General features: G+C 45.8%; 1 protein-coding gene across 1 annotated transcript in view; it reads right to left on the bottom strand.

The window, feature by feature from the left end:
* Positions 1–8705: 8705 nt before the first annotated feature.
* Positions 8706–15985, bottom strand: part of scara3 (scavenger receptor class A, member 3) — a 134630-nt gene continuing 127350 nt past the window's right edge. The window contains exons 10-12 of the mRNA XM_084314825.1: positions 15883–15985; positions 12278–12455; positions 8706–11730 (exon numbers count right to left, since the gene is read on the bottom strand). The exon at positions 15883–15985 is cut by the window's right edge and continues 90 nt beyond it. Coding sequence (XP_084170951.1) covers positions 11237–11730; positions 12278–12455; positions 15883–15985 — 775 coding nt within the window. The 3' untranslated portion in view covers positions 8706–11236. The remainder of the gene's footprint in view (positions 11731–12277; positions 12456–15882) is intronic.

The raw sequence follows: 15985 nt of genomic DNA, 5'->3' as shown, positions 1-15985 counted from the left end.
ATTCGGGCCTTCTGTGAGTTCGGACTCCTTCTTCCATGTGAGGGAGCCTCCATCAGAGTACAGAGCCTTCCTCCTCAGATTGTCAAAGTGAGTGGACCCTCTAGAAGGGTCCTATTCTATTGTATATGTATTCGATTCAATTCGATTATTGAGTGTGTATGGGTTCAGTGCCTCTTCCCCGGAGAGCCCTAAAACCAATTTTTTACATGGCTCAAGGTGCAATATATTCTTTTCAATCTGTACAGCTCGCGTGGGAAGTCTCTCTGGGGATCCCCGTCTCCTTCCTTTGGGAGGGTGGTGGGATGTAAAAATGTGAACATTTTTTACCCCGGCTGTGTAGACTGGGATACATACTGTTGATGCTTCCTTCTTTTCTATTCCAGAAGTGTTGGAGTTAGGGAGTGTCACACCCCTCTTGTCGTTCCCCTGGGCGCCTTGGGGATTCAATGACAGGTCTAAATAGCCTGTTCATTGATGGGGGTGTGTCCCGACGCACGTATAGTGCTAGCTCGCTGTAAACAGGCGATTGACTGGCACGCCTTGGTTGCTTGTGGTTGAAACAGCGTTTTTATAAAGCAACTGAGATGGGGGTTTTTCCTCTTCCGACGACCAAATCCCATGACCTGGGTTGGTTTTTCGACGGATTCTCGTTCATGTCTGGGGGATGATGACGGAATGGATCTGAACATATGTAGAGGGGTCTCACGCCCTTGGGGTGGGCCACCAGGCGCGGTTCGCCCAGACGTCTGGGTGGCGCCTTCTTTTCATGTTAAGATCAACACGCATATCTGCCCTTCTCCTGGAGTAGGCATGTCGGCGTGGTTAGGGCACGGGACTGGTTCTGGTCACGCTGGTCCAGATCAGTTGAACCCGTTGTCCGCCGGGGATGCAGATCTGCTGTTCTGGTACCCTGAGGGACTTGGGCTTTTTTCAGGGGGAAAAATGCCAGGTCGGTCTGGGTGTCACAGGGTTAAGCGCTATGGAGACCCTGGTTGGGTACGTTTTTACTCAGCACTGTCGTAATGGCTTACAGCCATGCCATTCTGTACACGCTCGATCTCGTCGGATCTCGGCCGCTACACAGGTTGGTCCTGGTTAGTACTTGGTTGGGAGACCGCCTGGGAATACCAAGTACGGTGTGCTTAGGGGCTGGTTCTCCATTATTTTTCGCTCCTCTCTCACGCATGGCGGAGAGGGGACTGTGGGGGTGGTTTTTTGACCTCCTCTGGTGACCCTGTGCTTCCCGTACCGCCAGGCCCGGTCCGAAGTGATGTTTGCGACCCGTAGGCCTGGGTTAACCCTTTTTTGAAAACTGAAACACTTGTACTACGGTATAGCCGGTGTATACCCGCAGGTGTGTTTTGGAGTTTTTTCTTGAGGGGTTATAGGAACAACCACCGCATTGGGTAACACCGAGGTGGTTGATTCCCTGGTGTGTTGGAGCAGTGTCAACTCCCGGGTTCACCGGTTGAGGGTGCCCCTGCACGTTCATGACGTCTGCCAATCGTGTCAGCCTTCTCTGCCTCGACCCCTCTGGGTGGGGGTTTTTAAATGGAGGCTTGGTCATGCAACACCGCCAGCTTACGCTCCTTCCGCCGGGGCGGCTGTGTTCAGCTGTCCCCTCTGGCGCCTGTTTCGTCCGCAGTCTCCAGGCTAGGGTTAACAGCCTGTTGCCTGGTTTTTCCCCGGTGCGCTGCCTGCTTCCGTTGGTTAACCTTTTTTGTGTGCTTACGGCCATGCTGACTGCCTGTTCTGCAGGGTCAGTGTGCCAGGCGGTGTACTATTGGGGGGACAGGGCCCGCTCGGCTTACGGCCATACCAACCTGAACTCGCCCGATCTCGTCCGATCTCGGAAGCTAAGCAGGTTCTGGCCTGGTTAGTACTTGGATGGGATTCCGCCTGGGAATACCAGGGGCAGTAACTGAGGGGCCTTTGTCCGAATACGCTGGCGATGTGGGGGGCGGGGCACTACGTGCCCACCTGGTGGGGTCTTGATGCTGGCATCATGGACTTCTCCGGGCCCCCATTCCAGGGAGTCCAGTCCTTTTGGTGGGTCTGGGTCTTCCTTCGCGCTCCGCTGCTACGGCCTTGCCACAGGGTTGGGTTTGCCCTTGACCCCGTGATTCTGGGGGCAGTAACGAGGTTGTTCCTCCGTTCGTTCCCGGGTGGCATGCGGGTTGTGCGTGTGTGTAGTCGTGGGGTCAAGCCACGGTCTGCTCACCCTGTGCGTTGAGTTGCTTGAGTGCCTCTTCGCACGGTCGGGTCCGTCGCCTTCCCGTGAAGCCCCTAATAGGGGGGATACCCTCCATTAGGGGGGGTCGGGGGGGCTCGGCCCTCCCTGTTCTGATGGTTTTGGGGGGCTGTCAGCGGGGTGTATTTGTCAGCCAGCGGCTCCGCTTGGCCTCCCCTTGTGCAGTAAGGTGATGCCAAGCTGAGCCCCTTAACGAAACAGAACGTTAGGTTATGGCTATAACCAAGTTCTGTTAGTTAGGGGCGACGCTTGGCATCAGACGGCCGCTGCAGCCCTTGACCTCACCTTGTGGTGAAAGCTTGGGAAGGAGGAGAGCAGGTGACCACACACCTGCTTATGAAGGTAAGCTGATGAGGGGTGTGGTCAGACTAATACTGGTATTAAAGGTACATTTGTGGAATTTATTCAGTGCGCGTGCACGTACGCGAGATAGTGCAGTAAGGTGATGCCAAGCGTCGCCCCTAACTAACAGAACTTGGTTATAGCCATAACCTAACGTTACAGTGGGTGACAATATTGTCACAAGGAAAGAAGATATTACCTACCTGGGTTCCATCCTAGAGGCAAATCTTTCCTGTGACAAAATGGCATCCAATGTAATAAAAAAAAGTCAACCAACGAACTCGATTCTTCTACCGGATCTCCTCTACTGGTAAACAAGAATACCCTGAAGACTCTGGCAGGAGCACTCATTCAAGGGTACTACGACTATGCTTGCACCTCATGGTACCAAAGCACCTCAAAGGCGCTAAAAACAAAATTACAAACATCTCAAAACAAACTGGTCAGACTACTGCTTGACCTTACTCCTAGAACCCACCTCACCCCTGCCCACTTTGACAACCTAGGATGGCTTAGAGTAGACGACAGAGTACAGAAACTTGCAATGGGCCTGGTCTACAAGATACACTACACGACCAAGGTACCCATGTACATGTCAAAATACTTCCCAAAGGTCAGTGAATACCACGATCACAACACCAGAGGGAGCTCCACAAATCATGTTAAACCCAGATTCTGCTCAAACAAGGGACTAAACACGTTTCGCAATTATGCCACATCAATGTGGAACGCCCTACCCAAAGCTGTAAAGGAATGTGAATCACTACCCACTTTCAAAAACACTCTCAAAAAACACCTACGGGAGGCTTCAATTCGAAACTGGCCCCTGTAAATGTCCTAACACAACCCCCTCCAATGTACAGTAAATTACCAAGTATGGTCTTGTCAATATTCCAATGTACAGTTTTGCTTGTACAGTGGTACAGTGTCCCCCACCCACCCCTCCTACCCAACCCCCCCCCCCCCCCCCCCCCCCCCCACTCCTACCCAACCTCCCCCCCACTCCTATCCAACCCCCCCCCCCCCCCAACCACCTCCAATGTACAGTCCCCCCACCCCCCCCACCTACCCAACCTCCTCCAATGTACAGTTTCTACGTCAAATGTATATACTTTTTTTCTGGACTTATTTTCGTATCACAAATCTGGTATGTCATAAATGTATAGATGTAGCAGTACTGTCTATCTGTATGTCATGTATGTCATATATGTTACGATGAATTGAAAATGGGGGACCCTGATGTAAACAAGACGAACGTCTTTCTCTGGTCTGCATCCCCTTAACAATTGTATGTATTGAGCTGTACTGTACTGTACCCATTCTGCAATCTGTTAATAAGTTTTCATTCATTCATTCATTCAACTCAATTGGCAGAGTTAGCGGGTGGAAGTCGATGGGTGGTAATCTGGACGTTGTGAACAGCGACTCCTACAGGTCGGTTGGGGACGCCTGCACAGCAGAGACAGGAAATGGCGGGGGTAGTGTGAGCCTCCCACACGTTCCACCTCGCCAATGAGAGTCCGCGCTGGCAGGTGAACAAGATGTGACAGGCTGCTCCTTGTGTACCGGAGGGGACACGTGATGCAAGGCTTCTATCCTCCTACAACCGGCCTGTGGGGGGCATATGCGAGCAACGTTCAAGACAGGGGAGGGAAGAATTGGCACAATGGAATTGGGATGGGAGAAAAAAATTTAAAAGAGGAGAAAAAGTGGATTAAAAAAAACATGTATAATACAAGTATATACAAACATTTTGAAAAAGAAGAATATAAAGGAACTTTTATACATCAGAGACATTGCAGTTATTCCTCACCAAGGAGAAGAGGAATGACAATTGGGAATTAGATCATCTTCATAGGAAACATGTGAATTCAATGTCCTTGTTTAGTAATTCAGAGCATCAAGACTGATTCCCACATTTTCTAATCCTGTCCCCACCCCTTGTTAATGGTCTAACACATCCTAATCTGTTTTCTGTCTTTGTGTCTTTGAGGTGAAAAAGTTCACATCTTGGGCCTCATTCACGTAGAGTAGACGGTGCCTCAGGAATACTGGATCTAGGTGGATTCTAGGAGGAAGTCTTTGTTGGGGATCATGTTCTTAAAGATCTCACGAGACCTTGCATCAGAGAGAGAGAGAGAGAGAGAGAGAGAGAGAGAGAGAGAGAGAGAGAGAGAGAGAGAGAGAGAGAGAGAGAGAGAGAGAGAGAGAGAGAGAGAGAGAGAGAGAGAGAGAGGAATGTTAGGAAACCAGTTTTTAAGAACTGGTTCCCACCCCACCTACCCATCCCCCCCGCCCCACCCCACCTACCCAACCTCCTCCAATGTACAGTTTCTTCCCCCTCAAATGTATAATATACTCTCTTTCTTAAACTATTTTTGTATCACAAACAGTACTGTATTTGTAGATCTGGTATGTCATAAATGTATAGATGTAGCAGTACTGTCTATCTGTATGTCATGTATGTCAAATATGTTATGATGAATTGAAAATGGGGGACCCTGATGTAAACAAGACGAAAGTCTTTCTCTGGTCTGCATCCCCTTAACAATTGTCTGTGTATTGAGCTGTACTGTATTGTACCCATTCTGCAATCTATTAATAACATTTTCAATCAATCAATCAATCAATCAGACTGAATCAGGTTGAATTTCACACCGATTTCCGGTGCTACTGTCAATTCTACAACTCAAGACTCAACTCAACTCTGCATATGGCTCGCCGACAACAAACTATCATTACACATGGGCAAAACAGAGTCCATTCTCTTCGGTTCAAATAACAAACTCAGCAAGACCGACAGCTTCTCAGTTACAGTGGGTGACAATACTGTCACAAGGAAAGATGAAATTACCTACCTGGGTTCCATCCTAGAGGCTAATCTTTCCTGTGACAAAATGGCATCCAATGTAATAAAAAAAAGTCAATCAACGAACTCGATTCTTGTACCGGATCTCCTCTCTGGTAAACAAGAATACCCTGAAGACTCTGGCAGGAGCACTCATTCAAGGGTACTACGACTATGCTTGCACCTCATGGTACCAAAGCACCTCAAAGGCACTAAAAACCAAATTACAAACATCTCAAAACAAACTAGTCAGACTACTGCTTGACCTGACTCCTAGAACCCACCTCACCCCTGCACACTTTGCCAACCTAGGATGGCTTAGAGTAGACGACTTACAGTACGAGTACAGCAACTTGCAATGGGCCTGGTCTACAAGATACACTACACGACCAAGGTACCCATGTACATGTCAAAATACTTCCCAAAGGTCAGTGAATACCACAATCACAACACCAGAGGGAGCTCCACAAATCATGTAAAACCCAGATTCGGCTCAAACAAGGGACTAAACACGTTTCGCAATTATGCCACATCAATGTGGAACGCCCTACCCAAAGCTGTAAAGGAATGTGAATCACTACCCACCTTCAAAAACACTCTCAAAGAACACCTACGGGAGACTGCAATTCAAAACTGGCCCCTACAAATGTCCTAACCCAGTTGTACAATAAAGACCAAGCATGGCTTTGTCAGTATTCCAATGTACCCAACCCCCCCCCCCCCACCTCCAATGTACAGCCCCACCCAACCCCACCCCACCTACCCAACCTCCTCCAATGTACAGTTTCTATGTCAAATGTATGTCAGTATTCCAATGTACAGTGTCCCCCCCCCCTACCCAACCCCCCCCCCACCTCCAATGTACAGCCCCACCCCACCTACCCAACCTCCTCCAATGCACAGTTTCTATGTCAAATGTATATACACTGGTATCGAATCCGATTGTCAGCGTTGCCTCCGGCTTGGCCGGCCGTCATACTGGCTCAATTGGCAGAGTCAGCGGGAGGGAAGCCGGTGGGTGGTAATCTGGTCGTTGTAAACAGCGACTCCTACAGGTCAGTCAGGCTGCACAGCGAGGAAGGGAGATAGTGTGAGCCTCCCACACGTTACACCTCACCAATGAGAGTCCGCGCTGGCAGGTGAAAAGTGGCTGGCTGACTCCGCATGTATTGGAGGGGACATGCGATAGTATCTATCAACCCTCCCTAGACCGACCAGTGGGGGGCACATGCGAGCAATGCTCAGGAAGGGGAGGGGGGAATTGGCATGACGACTAAATTGGAATGGGAGAAAAAAACACACAAAAACAGGAGGAGAAAAAGTGGATTAAAAAAAAATAGTTGAGTAAGTCCATGGAGAGGTGGAGGGAGTCCATGGACTGGTGGGGCAGGATCGGGGGGACGTTACACCTTTATTGGTTGTAACAGAATAAGAATTAAATAATAACTCTGTCAAGAATTATGAATTTACTGTCACTATCACTTACTGTGATACTTCTTTTGAAAGTTTTGATCTTCAATGGGTGGCAACAATGGGGGGAAATTACAGGTGGAACCTCACTCCCCAGTACTAGAGATCACAGGTGGAACCTTACCTCACTCCCCACTGATCATAGGTGGAACCTCACTCCCCAGTACTAGAGATCACAGGTGGAACCTCACTCCCCACTGATCATAGGTGGAACCTCACTCCCCAGGTCTATACATCACAGGTGGAACCTCACTCCTCAGGTCTATAGATCACATGTGGTGGAACCTCACTCCCCAGGACTATACATCACAGGTGGAACCTCACTCCCCAATACTATACATCACAGGTGGAACCTCACTCCCCAGGTCTATAGATCACAGGTGGAACCTCACTCCCCAGGTCCATAGATCACAGGTGGAACCTCACTCCCCAGGTCTATAGCGTTCCATGGCCAGTAGCCACTGTGACATCATCATTAAAATGTTATGTTCTCGGGCGCTCTAGTAGCACACCATGTAACGCGCTGCGTCGCGAAATGGCCGACCCGGGTTTGACTCCCGGCGTCCTTTGCCAAATGTCTTCCCCCCGCTCTGTCTCCCATTCTTCCTCTCTCTCTCTCTCTACCGGATTGCCCGGTAGTAAAAATAATAAAAATCTACCAAAAACATAATAATAAAAAAATATTTAATGTTATGTTCTCAAAATTCTAATCAAAAGAGTAAGATCATACCCCTGAAACTGTGTGGTGTCCTGGAAATAAGGACGACGATGAGAATATATATATTTTACATTATTATTTATGCTGTAAAGCTGCAATACCGTGTACCTGCATTTCTCATGTTAAAGATGCTATTGATAAAAATAAAAAAAAGTATAATAATAATACATCCAGAGCTTTTAGAAAGGTTCAGAATAAAATTATTGCTTCCCCCCCAAAAAAAAGTATAATAAAATTTTTTGGTGGGTCCAAAGTGAATGGGTCTCATTAACCAACGGACTTAAGACTAAAGTTAAGAGCAAATTTCATCATAGCTCCACTTAAGACCTTTTCGGGCCGATTTTGGCATTCACGAACAGTTCCTTCTTGGGGATTCGCTCTTAGCTAAGAGCAGGATTTACAAGCACGGAATAGCAGTCTTAAGTCGGACAGACTGGTGTGTGCCGTGTTCTCATGGGCTTTATTTGGGAGGAATCACGTAGATTCTACAGACATCCTAAATAATTATAATAATAAATATAAAAAACAATATTTGTACGATATTGTCATGCCTCAACAACGCATCTTGATGTCCAAAAATAAATAAAAGCACTACACCAACACTGCAAATGACAGTGAATAAATAAATCAATAAATAAGAACTAAACCCAATCCAGCGGATATAGCTGTAGTGGAATAGAATGGACACATCTACATTCTGCTTTCAGCACACCCCGTTCCTTTCTCTGTTGTTATTATTTATTGTTGGTTTTATTTGTATTTTTTTGACATTGCTTATTGTAAACATTGTACGAGCCAGTGACGAAACATTCCAACAAGCGCTTCCATCACCACCGCGGTCCTCTCATGGCTGTTAGCAAACCTCTCCAGGCTGTCCAGCATCACCTGGACCATGTTTCCACGGGTACGGGCACCCGTGGCACCGCTGGTGGGCGGTCGGGCTGCCCCCCGTCCACCAACGGTGCCCCTCAGCCCCCTGTTGGGCAATCTAGTGACTGAATGTTATCTATAACACCTTTAATAATATAAATAAATCAAAAATTAAGATGTGGTCACAAAAAAAGGACAACGACGAGAATAATGAGAGCATTTATTGAAGTTCTATGCAAGCCAGTCGCATTTCATAACAACACAGGTTTATAAAAATAGTGACTTTTAAAGTTTAAAACTTTTTTTTTTGTTAAAGACATATTATGAAACAAAACAATGATTATGTGCATAGATCAATACATTTGATGAGGAACAAACCCCCTTGTTTAGTCTCTGTGGTAACATTTTCCTTCAGGACATCGATCAGAATTATAGCAGTAAAAAAAACAGCAAACAGGGAGTCATCATGACATCACTCAAAAACTAAAACTGAACATTCAAGAGATTGTAAATCCTGCAACCGTTATCAACCACCTTTCTAACGGAGGTCATAGTTACACTTCTAGATCTTAGGAAGCATTCAGAGTGCCCGCTCTGAAACGCCACGTAAAGAAAGGGATTCACTAAAAACCAGGTGCCTCGTGTACCGCACCATGTACTGCGTCATGTACCGTGTCAAGTACCGTGTCATGTACCCTGTCAAGTACCGTGTCATGTACCATGTCCAATGGGTGGTTAAGTTGGGGCGCGAGGTCCAATGAGATTAAGGTTAGGGTTAAGGTAAAGGGGTGGGTTTATACTAGGGCTGCTCGATTATGGCAAAAATCATAATCACAATGATTTTAATTGATATTGAAATCACAATTACTAAACATAATTACTCATTGATTTGAGAACATCATATAATGACGACTGAATTTGTCTTACCTTTCTTCTCGACCGAAGGCTGCCTTTCTGTCATCTTCTACAAGTTACCAAAGACGTTTCAAAATAACTGGAGAAACACACCATGAGCTGAAACTACTTATCTTGTTTCCATGATCGTGGGAAGCCAAAATCATAATTGAAATTGAACACTGGATTACTGGCCCTAGTTTATACATGAGATGTCTGGCTTTTAGGGAGTCCCTATAAAAAAAGATTTGACAAAAGACAAACTTTCATTTCTTCTACACTTTAAAGAATCGATAAAGTGCCATCGAGCTGAAATACATGCGTCAATGTTGCACAAAGGTGAATATATAATGCAAAAAAAAGAGTAGATACTGCTATGCTTTCTTTGCCTACATGGTAGTGCATGGCAATGTAAACCTTTTAGAATAGACAGAGTAGAATCTTGACTTGAATGGGAAAGCCCACTCTATTAATTCTAACTCTGCGGTAAATCTAGACAACACTTCAAAACGGACACAAAAACACTGCCTACATTTTTTTTATTGATTCGATCATGTAAATCGTGATTTTATCAAGCAGGCTAATTTGTCTCCATTTCAGAAATGACCAGTGAATACAACCTGCTGTGAAGCCATTGGGTCGCGTGTTTAAAAGGTCAGAGGTGGGGGGGGTTCAAAGTTCAATTCATTAGAATTTTCTAACAATGCACGGTGCAGTGCACTGGATTGGACGGCTCTGACTGGTGGGAAAACCACCTCTGTTGAACACAATTGCAGAGCAAAACCTCTTTCGCAGGTAATGTGAACATTGCGTACAGGTTTGATGGCTCAGCTAATTTGGTGGCATGCATTTCTTTTTGCGTTATACATTCGATTGTTTATAAGGCTGAACTCAACATGTTTGCTTTCGTCAGAAGTCTTCCTGGGACAATGGTCTTAAAAATGTCTTCAAACTAGTTTGACATCATTCCATCTGGGTCTAACCCACGGTGCAAAATGTTGAACATCAGTTTCTCCCAACGTTAGTGTCAGTGCTAACATTAGCTACCAAACATTTGAGCTAATGCTAGCTGCCAAATGTTGTAGCTAACGCTAGCTAATGTTATCAAAGACCATAACGTTACCAAGCATTAGACCTAGTGCTAGCTGAAGTTACTGGCAGCAAAACAACTTACATTTCTTAGTATATATTTGCTGACTGAACAGAATTTACACCACGTTTTACTCTGGAATAGATCAGGAGGACTGAATGAGATCAATACACAAGGTAAGACATCTCTGAGATCGTTGTCCATTTAGTGATCGAGGTGTAAGCTTTATTCTTGGTCAAGTGTTTTCTCTTTAGTTTGTAGTTTTATGGCTGTGTGGGTTTCTTCCCTAATATCACCATACAACATCCAGAGTCTGCTCAAATCCCAAAGTCCATTCTAGGCCTGGAATGTCCCAGTTGTCTGGGGAAATCCGTGGATTTAAACAAAGATAAATTGGTCACACTGGCAGTCAGTGGCAGCAGAAGATTCTCTTCCCACGGCCATTCTCATGTCTCTCCTTTCGACGCCATGTCATTTCATTAGACAAACGTCCCAAATTTAAAGAGTATATGTGTTCACTTCTTTACTAGGATCTCTGTTGTTTTGTGCAGTGGCACAACAATGGGTGAGGTGCTTGTTTAAAAACATCATTGTCATCTGTTACATCACAAGCTACCAATAGTCCTTTGGTTCATATCTATCAGTAATTCCTTGGCGCAACTGGACATGACAACAATACCTATCTCTCTCCATCTCTCTGTCCATATCTGCATTTGTCTCTATCCATCTCTTTTTTGAGCTGTCTCCATCTCTCTACAGTCCTTTGGATCTGGAGAGTGCATACCTGCGGTGGCGTTGCTGTGTCATAACATGGTCGGGGTGGTATGGTAATCCTGGAGGTCCGGGGGTCCCAGGAGGCCCAGGTGGCCCCGCAGGTCCTGGCTTCCCCTTGGGACCAGGCAGCCCGTGGACCCCTGGTAGCCCTGCCTGACCATGAATCCCTGATGGTCCCTGAGGCCCCGGCAACCCATCTTTTCCGATGGCCCCCATGTCTCCCTTTTCCCCCGTCTCTGCACGGGGCCCTGGCGGGCCAAGGGCTCCTTTGGCTCCCTTGATACCCCCTGCACCCCTGCCGCCGATGGGGCCCTGTTCGCCCTGTGCTCCCTTTGGCCCAATGAAGCCCTTCTCTCCCAATGGTCCACGGGCTCCGTTGGGGCCCCGGTCACCTTTGTTGCCGGTCAGGCCCACAGGGCCTTTGCCACCGGTCTCACCGCGGTTCCCCTTGGTGCCTGCTGGGCCAGGAGCACCTTCATGAAAGGAGGGGAGGGGTGAAGGAAAACAGTTTAATTTAGTTTAGTTTCATTTCATTGCCATTTTTAAGGGTTCTTTCATACCTGCCTTGTTTAGTCCGGCTGAATCTAACCCTGGAGCGTTTACCAACTGAGTTGGGTATGGTGTGGGTTTACCTTTGATTATGGTGACATTCTTTATGAGTTGGGTATAGCATGGGTTTACCTTTGATTATGGTGAAGTTATTTATGAGTTGGGTATGGTGTGTTTACCTTTGATTATGGTGGAGTTCTTTATGAGTTGGGTATGGCGTGTGTTTACCTTTGATTATGGTGAAGTTCTTTATGAGTTGGGTATGGTGTGTTTACCTTTGATTATGGTGAAGTTCTTTATGAGTTGGGTATGGTGTGTGTGTTTACCTTTGATTATGGTGAAGTACTTTATGAGTTGGGTATGGTGTGTTTACCTTTGATTATGGTGAAGTTCTTTATGAGTTGGGTATGGTGTGTGTGTTTACCTTTGATTATGGTGAAGTTCTTTATGAGTTGGGTATGGTGTGTTTACCTTTGATTATGGTGAAGTTCTTTATGAGTTGGGTATGGTGTGTGTCCACCAGCTTCATCTCCTCCGTCACCATGGAGAGGTTCCTGACATCCACATCCAGACGCATGCTCAGCAACATGTACTGCTGTCTCAGCACGTCAGCTAGGTTCAGGAGCAGCAACACTGTGCTATTCAGGTTCTGAAGGAGGAGGAGGAGGAGAAGACAAAGAAGGAGTTGGAGAAGGAGGAGGAGGAGGAGGGGGAGGGGAGGAGGAGGAGGAGGGGGAGGAGGAGAAGACAAAGAAGAAGTTAAAGAAGGAGAAGAAGAAGAAAAAGAAGGAGGGGAACAAGAAGAAGACAAAGAAGGTGAAGAAGGAGGATGAGAAGAAGAAGAGGAAAAGAGTTAAAATATTCGAACGCATAATCCTGCTCATGGGGGGTTGGGAATGCCCGATCGATCTCCAATCTCACGCTGGAACGTGCCGGTGGTCATAAATCCCAGGGTGGAGAGAACTTGAATGTGCACAGGGATGGCATTCGTGCACCTTTTTTTCACACTCCAATTTGGGTCCCAAATTGCGGCACAAATCAAAGAGAATGAATAGTGGAATCTACTTATGAGCCACTCTGTGCTCTCTGCAGATAGATCTCTCTGCAAGCTGAAAAGATGCTCCCTGCGGAGCACACTTTGTGCCACGTCTACCAATAATAGGGATGGGAATCGAAAACCGGTTCCCGTTGGGAGCCGGTTCCTAATTGTCCGATTTCTGGAATCGCATGCCTCCGTGACTATCGATTCCTCTTATCGCTGCCAGGTTTTTCCGACAGTTGCGCATTTTAAAACAATAATGTTAGCGTTAGCATGCAGCCATAGAGCAGACTATTTGATTCCTTAAGGGCTCGAAATTGCCTGGGTTTTGGTCATATGCTCCCGAAACGCTCCCGCTGTTTGACTGTTTCTTAGTGCAGTGATTGAAAACTACTCGAATGCTTTGAGTCATTCATTTAATTCGGGGCAACCTAACAGCCGCGAAGCTAACACTAGCTAACCAAGCTCATACAGACACACATAGAAAGATAACAGCTGACAGCAGGTAGTACAGGTACAAATACAAAAAAAAGTGGATGGGGGCTGTTGTGTAAACCTTGTACTCTTTAGTTCACATATAATAAGAGACGGAGAGCGTGTGATCACGTTGACTGTTGTTTACTAGTAGGTAAGTCAGGAAGTACCGTGCAACATACAAACATGTCCGTGTACTGTAGCAACACGAGCCAATACCTTACAGGACAGGGGAGGGAGCTCTGTGTGTGTGTGTGTGTGTGTGTGTGTGTGTGTGTGTGTGTGTGTGTGTGTGTGTGTGTGTGTGTGTGTGTGTGTGTGTGTGTGTGTGTGTGTGTGTGTGTGTGTGTGTGTGTGTGTGTGTGTGTGTGTGTGTGTGTGTGTGTGTGTGTGTGTGTGTGTGTGTGTGTGTGTGTGTGTGTGTGTGTGTGTGTGTGTGTGTGTGTGTGTGCAGAGACAGAGAAGTCAGAGGAATAACGACCTGTTGAATGCAACTACGGTTCAATAGATTCAATTAGTTTAAGATATTGAACTGTAGTTACATTCAACAGGTCGTTATTCAATAGATTAAATTAGTTTAAGAATAAAAAATTTCAAAAAATAAATAAATTTGAAGAGAATCTCAAATACATAATTTTATTTAAGTGTAGGCTATAGTTCATTTATTTTTTTTACAGTTTTTGTATTTTTCTGACATGGGGGCTCAACAATAAATGACAATCAGAAATGTCAAGTTGTATGTTGTTATTCTAACCAGCTTAGTTCTGTTGCATTTCCAATTTATTTATTTAAATAATAAATTTATCAGGGATCGATAAGGGAATCGATAAAGAATCGTATCGATAAGCAGAATCGATAATGGAATCGTATCGATAAAATAGTATCAATTCCCATCCCTAACCAATAACGCAAGATACGTCATGCTGCATTCATTTGGAAAGACCTATTCCAAATGCTATTCATAGGGTTTGACAACAATTACCGTACACTCATGTCTCTATTTTACAATTAACTACAATTAATTATGAGTAATATAGAACACGTGGGTGTTTAAACTCTAATGCATGAAATGTTATTCCGTCTATTGCAGTTTTCCTATTGTAGCACTTGGTGCCATGTATACGATTACGCACGGTCAAAGCTGTAAATGTACGCATAATCTCAAGCAAACGTTCATTACGGTTCATATGGGTAAATCCCACACTTTGCTTAGAAATGATCACACACGGTTTACAAAAATGTCTGTTCGTACGCAGCATTGATAAATGAGGGCCCCCGGAACCTATTACAAAAGGATTTTAAGCTAGAATTTAAGCTAGATTTTAAGCTAGTCTTCAACCTACCAAAAGTCAGCCCATGTTACCCAACTTCTCAGGGACCTGCACTGGCTCCCCATCGCCGCACAAATCCGCTTCAAGGTCCTCGACCTGGCATATCGTGCGGCGAAGGGAACGGCTCCCGCCTACCTCTGGTCAATGGTCTCTAACTACACACCCTCAAGACCCCTCCTCTGGCCGCCTCAGACCCACTCCTATCCGAGCTCCGGGAGGGTCATCAAAGAGAAGCCGCCTATTCTCGGTCCTTGCTCCACAACGAGCTTCCCACCACAGTTAGGACAGCCGAAACCTGTCCAATCTTTCGCCGTCGACTAAAAACACACATTTTCAATATCAATATCTGAAATGAAGAAAAAAATGCTAAAAAACACTAACCTTCTTACTGTCTTATACTATCATGCACTCTTCCTACTATACTATTATGTCTTTACTACTATGCACTCAACACCACCCACAACAACACCCACGTCTCAGCACTGTTTGATGAGTTGTGTCCTTCCTGCTGACTTGTCGTACAGAACTTGGATAAAAGCGTCAGCTAAATGACTAAATGTAAATGTAAATGTAAATATCCAATCAGGTGCATCCCACGTGGGGAAATGGTAAGTAGGGAGGTGATACATAAACAACAACATTTCTTTTGAACCAGCAAAGATTTTTTAAATGATAAATTCATTAATCAATTATGTTTTTGGGGGGGAATACCGTTAGCAATACCTTTATAAAAGCTCTGTGGATGTATTTTTTTTTTTTTTATCCACTTTTTTCTCCTTATTTTTATATTTTCTCCCATCCCAATTTCGCCTCGCCTTCAATTCTCCCCTCCCCTGTCTCGAACGTTGCTAGACTATGCCTCCCACTGGTCGGCTGCAGTGAGGACCAAGCCTTGCATCACGTGTCCCCTCCGGTACACGAGGAGGCAGCTGTCGCATCTTTTCACCTGTACAGCGCGATCTCTCAGTGGCGAGGAGTAACGCGTGGGAGGCTCACGCTGCCCCCGATACTTCCTGATTCTGCTGTACAGGCGCACCAACCGACCTGTAGGAGTCGCTGTCCACAACGTCCAATCCCTACCCACCAGCTTTCCCACCCCTAACACTGCCAATTGTGTTAGTATGAACGACCAGCCATGAAATAGCCATGATTATAGAAATGATAATATAAATAAACATAAAAATCAATAATCTATAGCACCTTTCAAATCAAACATTCCCGTTAATGTGTACCTGTAAGTCCTCTGTGTGGCTGCCCAGGCGTGTCTGGCAGGAGGAGCTCTCGATGTTGATGTACTTGTACATGCTCTGGACGTGGCTGACCGTGGCGTTGACG

Source organism: Notolepis coatsorum, assembly GCF_963971535.1.
Source record: "Notolepis coatsorum genome assembly, chromosome: 5".
NCBI lineage: Eukaryota > Metazoa > Chordata > Actinopteri > Aulopiformes > Paralepididae > Notolepis > Notolepis coatsorum.
The sequence above is the reverse complement of the archived record's forward strand: the minus strand, read 5'-3'. Positions and strand labels throughout refer to the sequence as shown.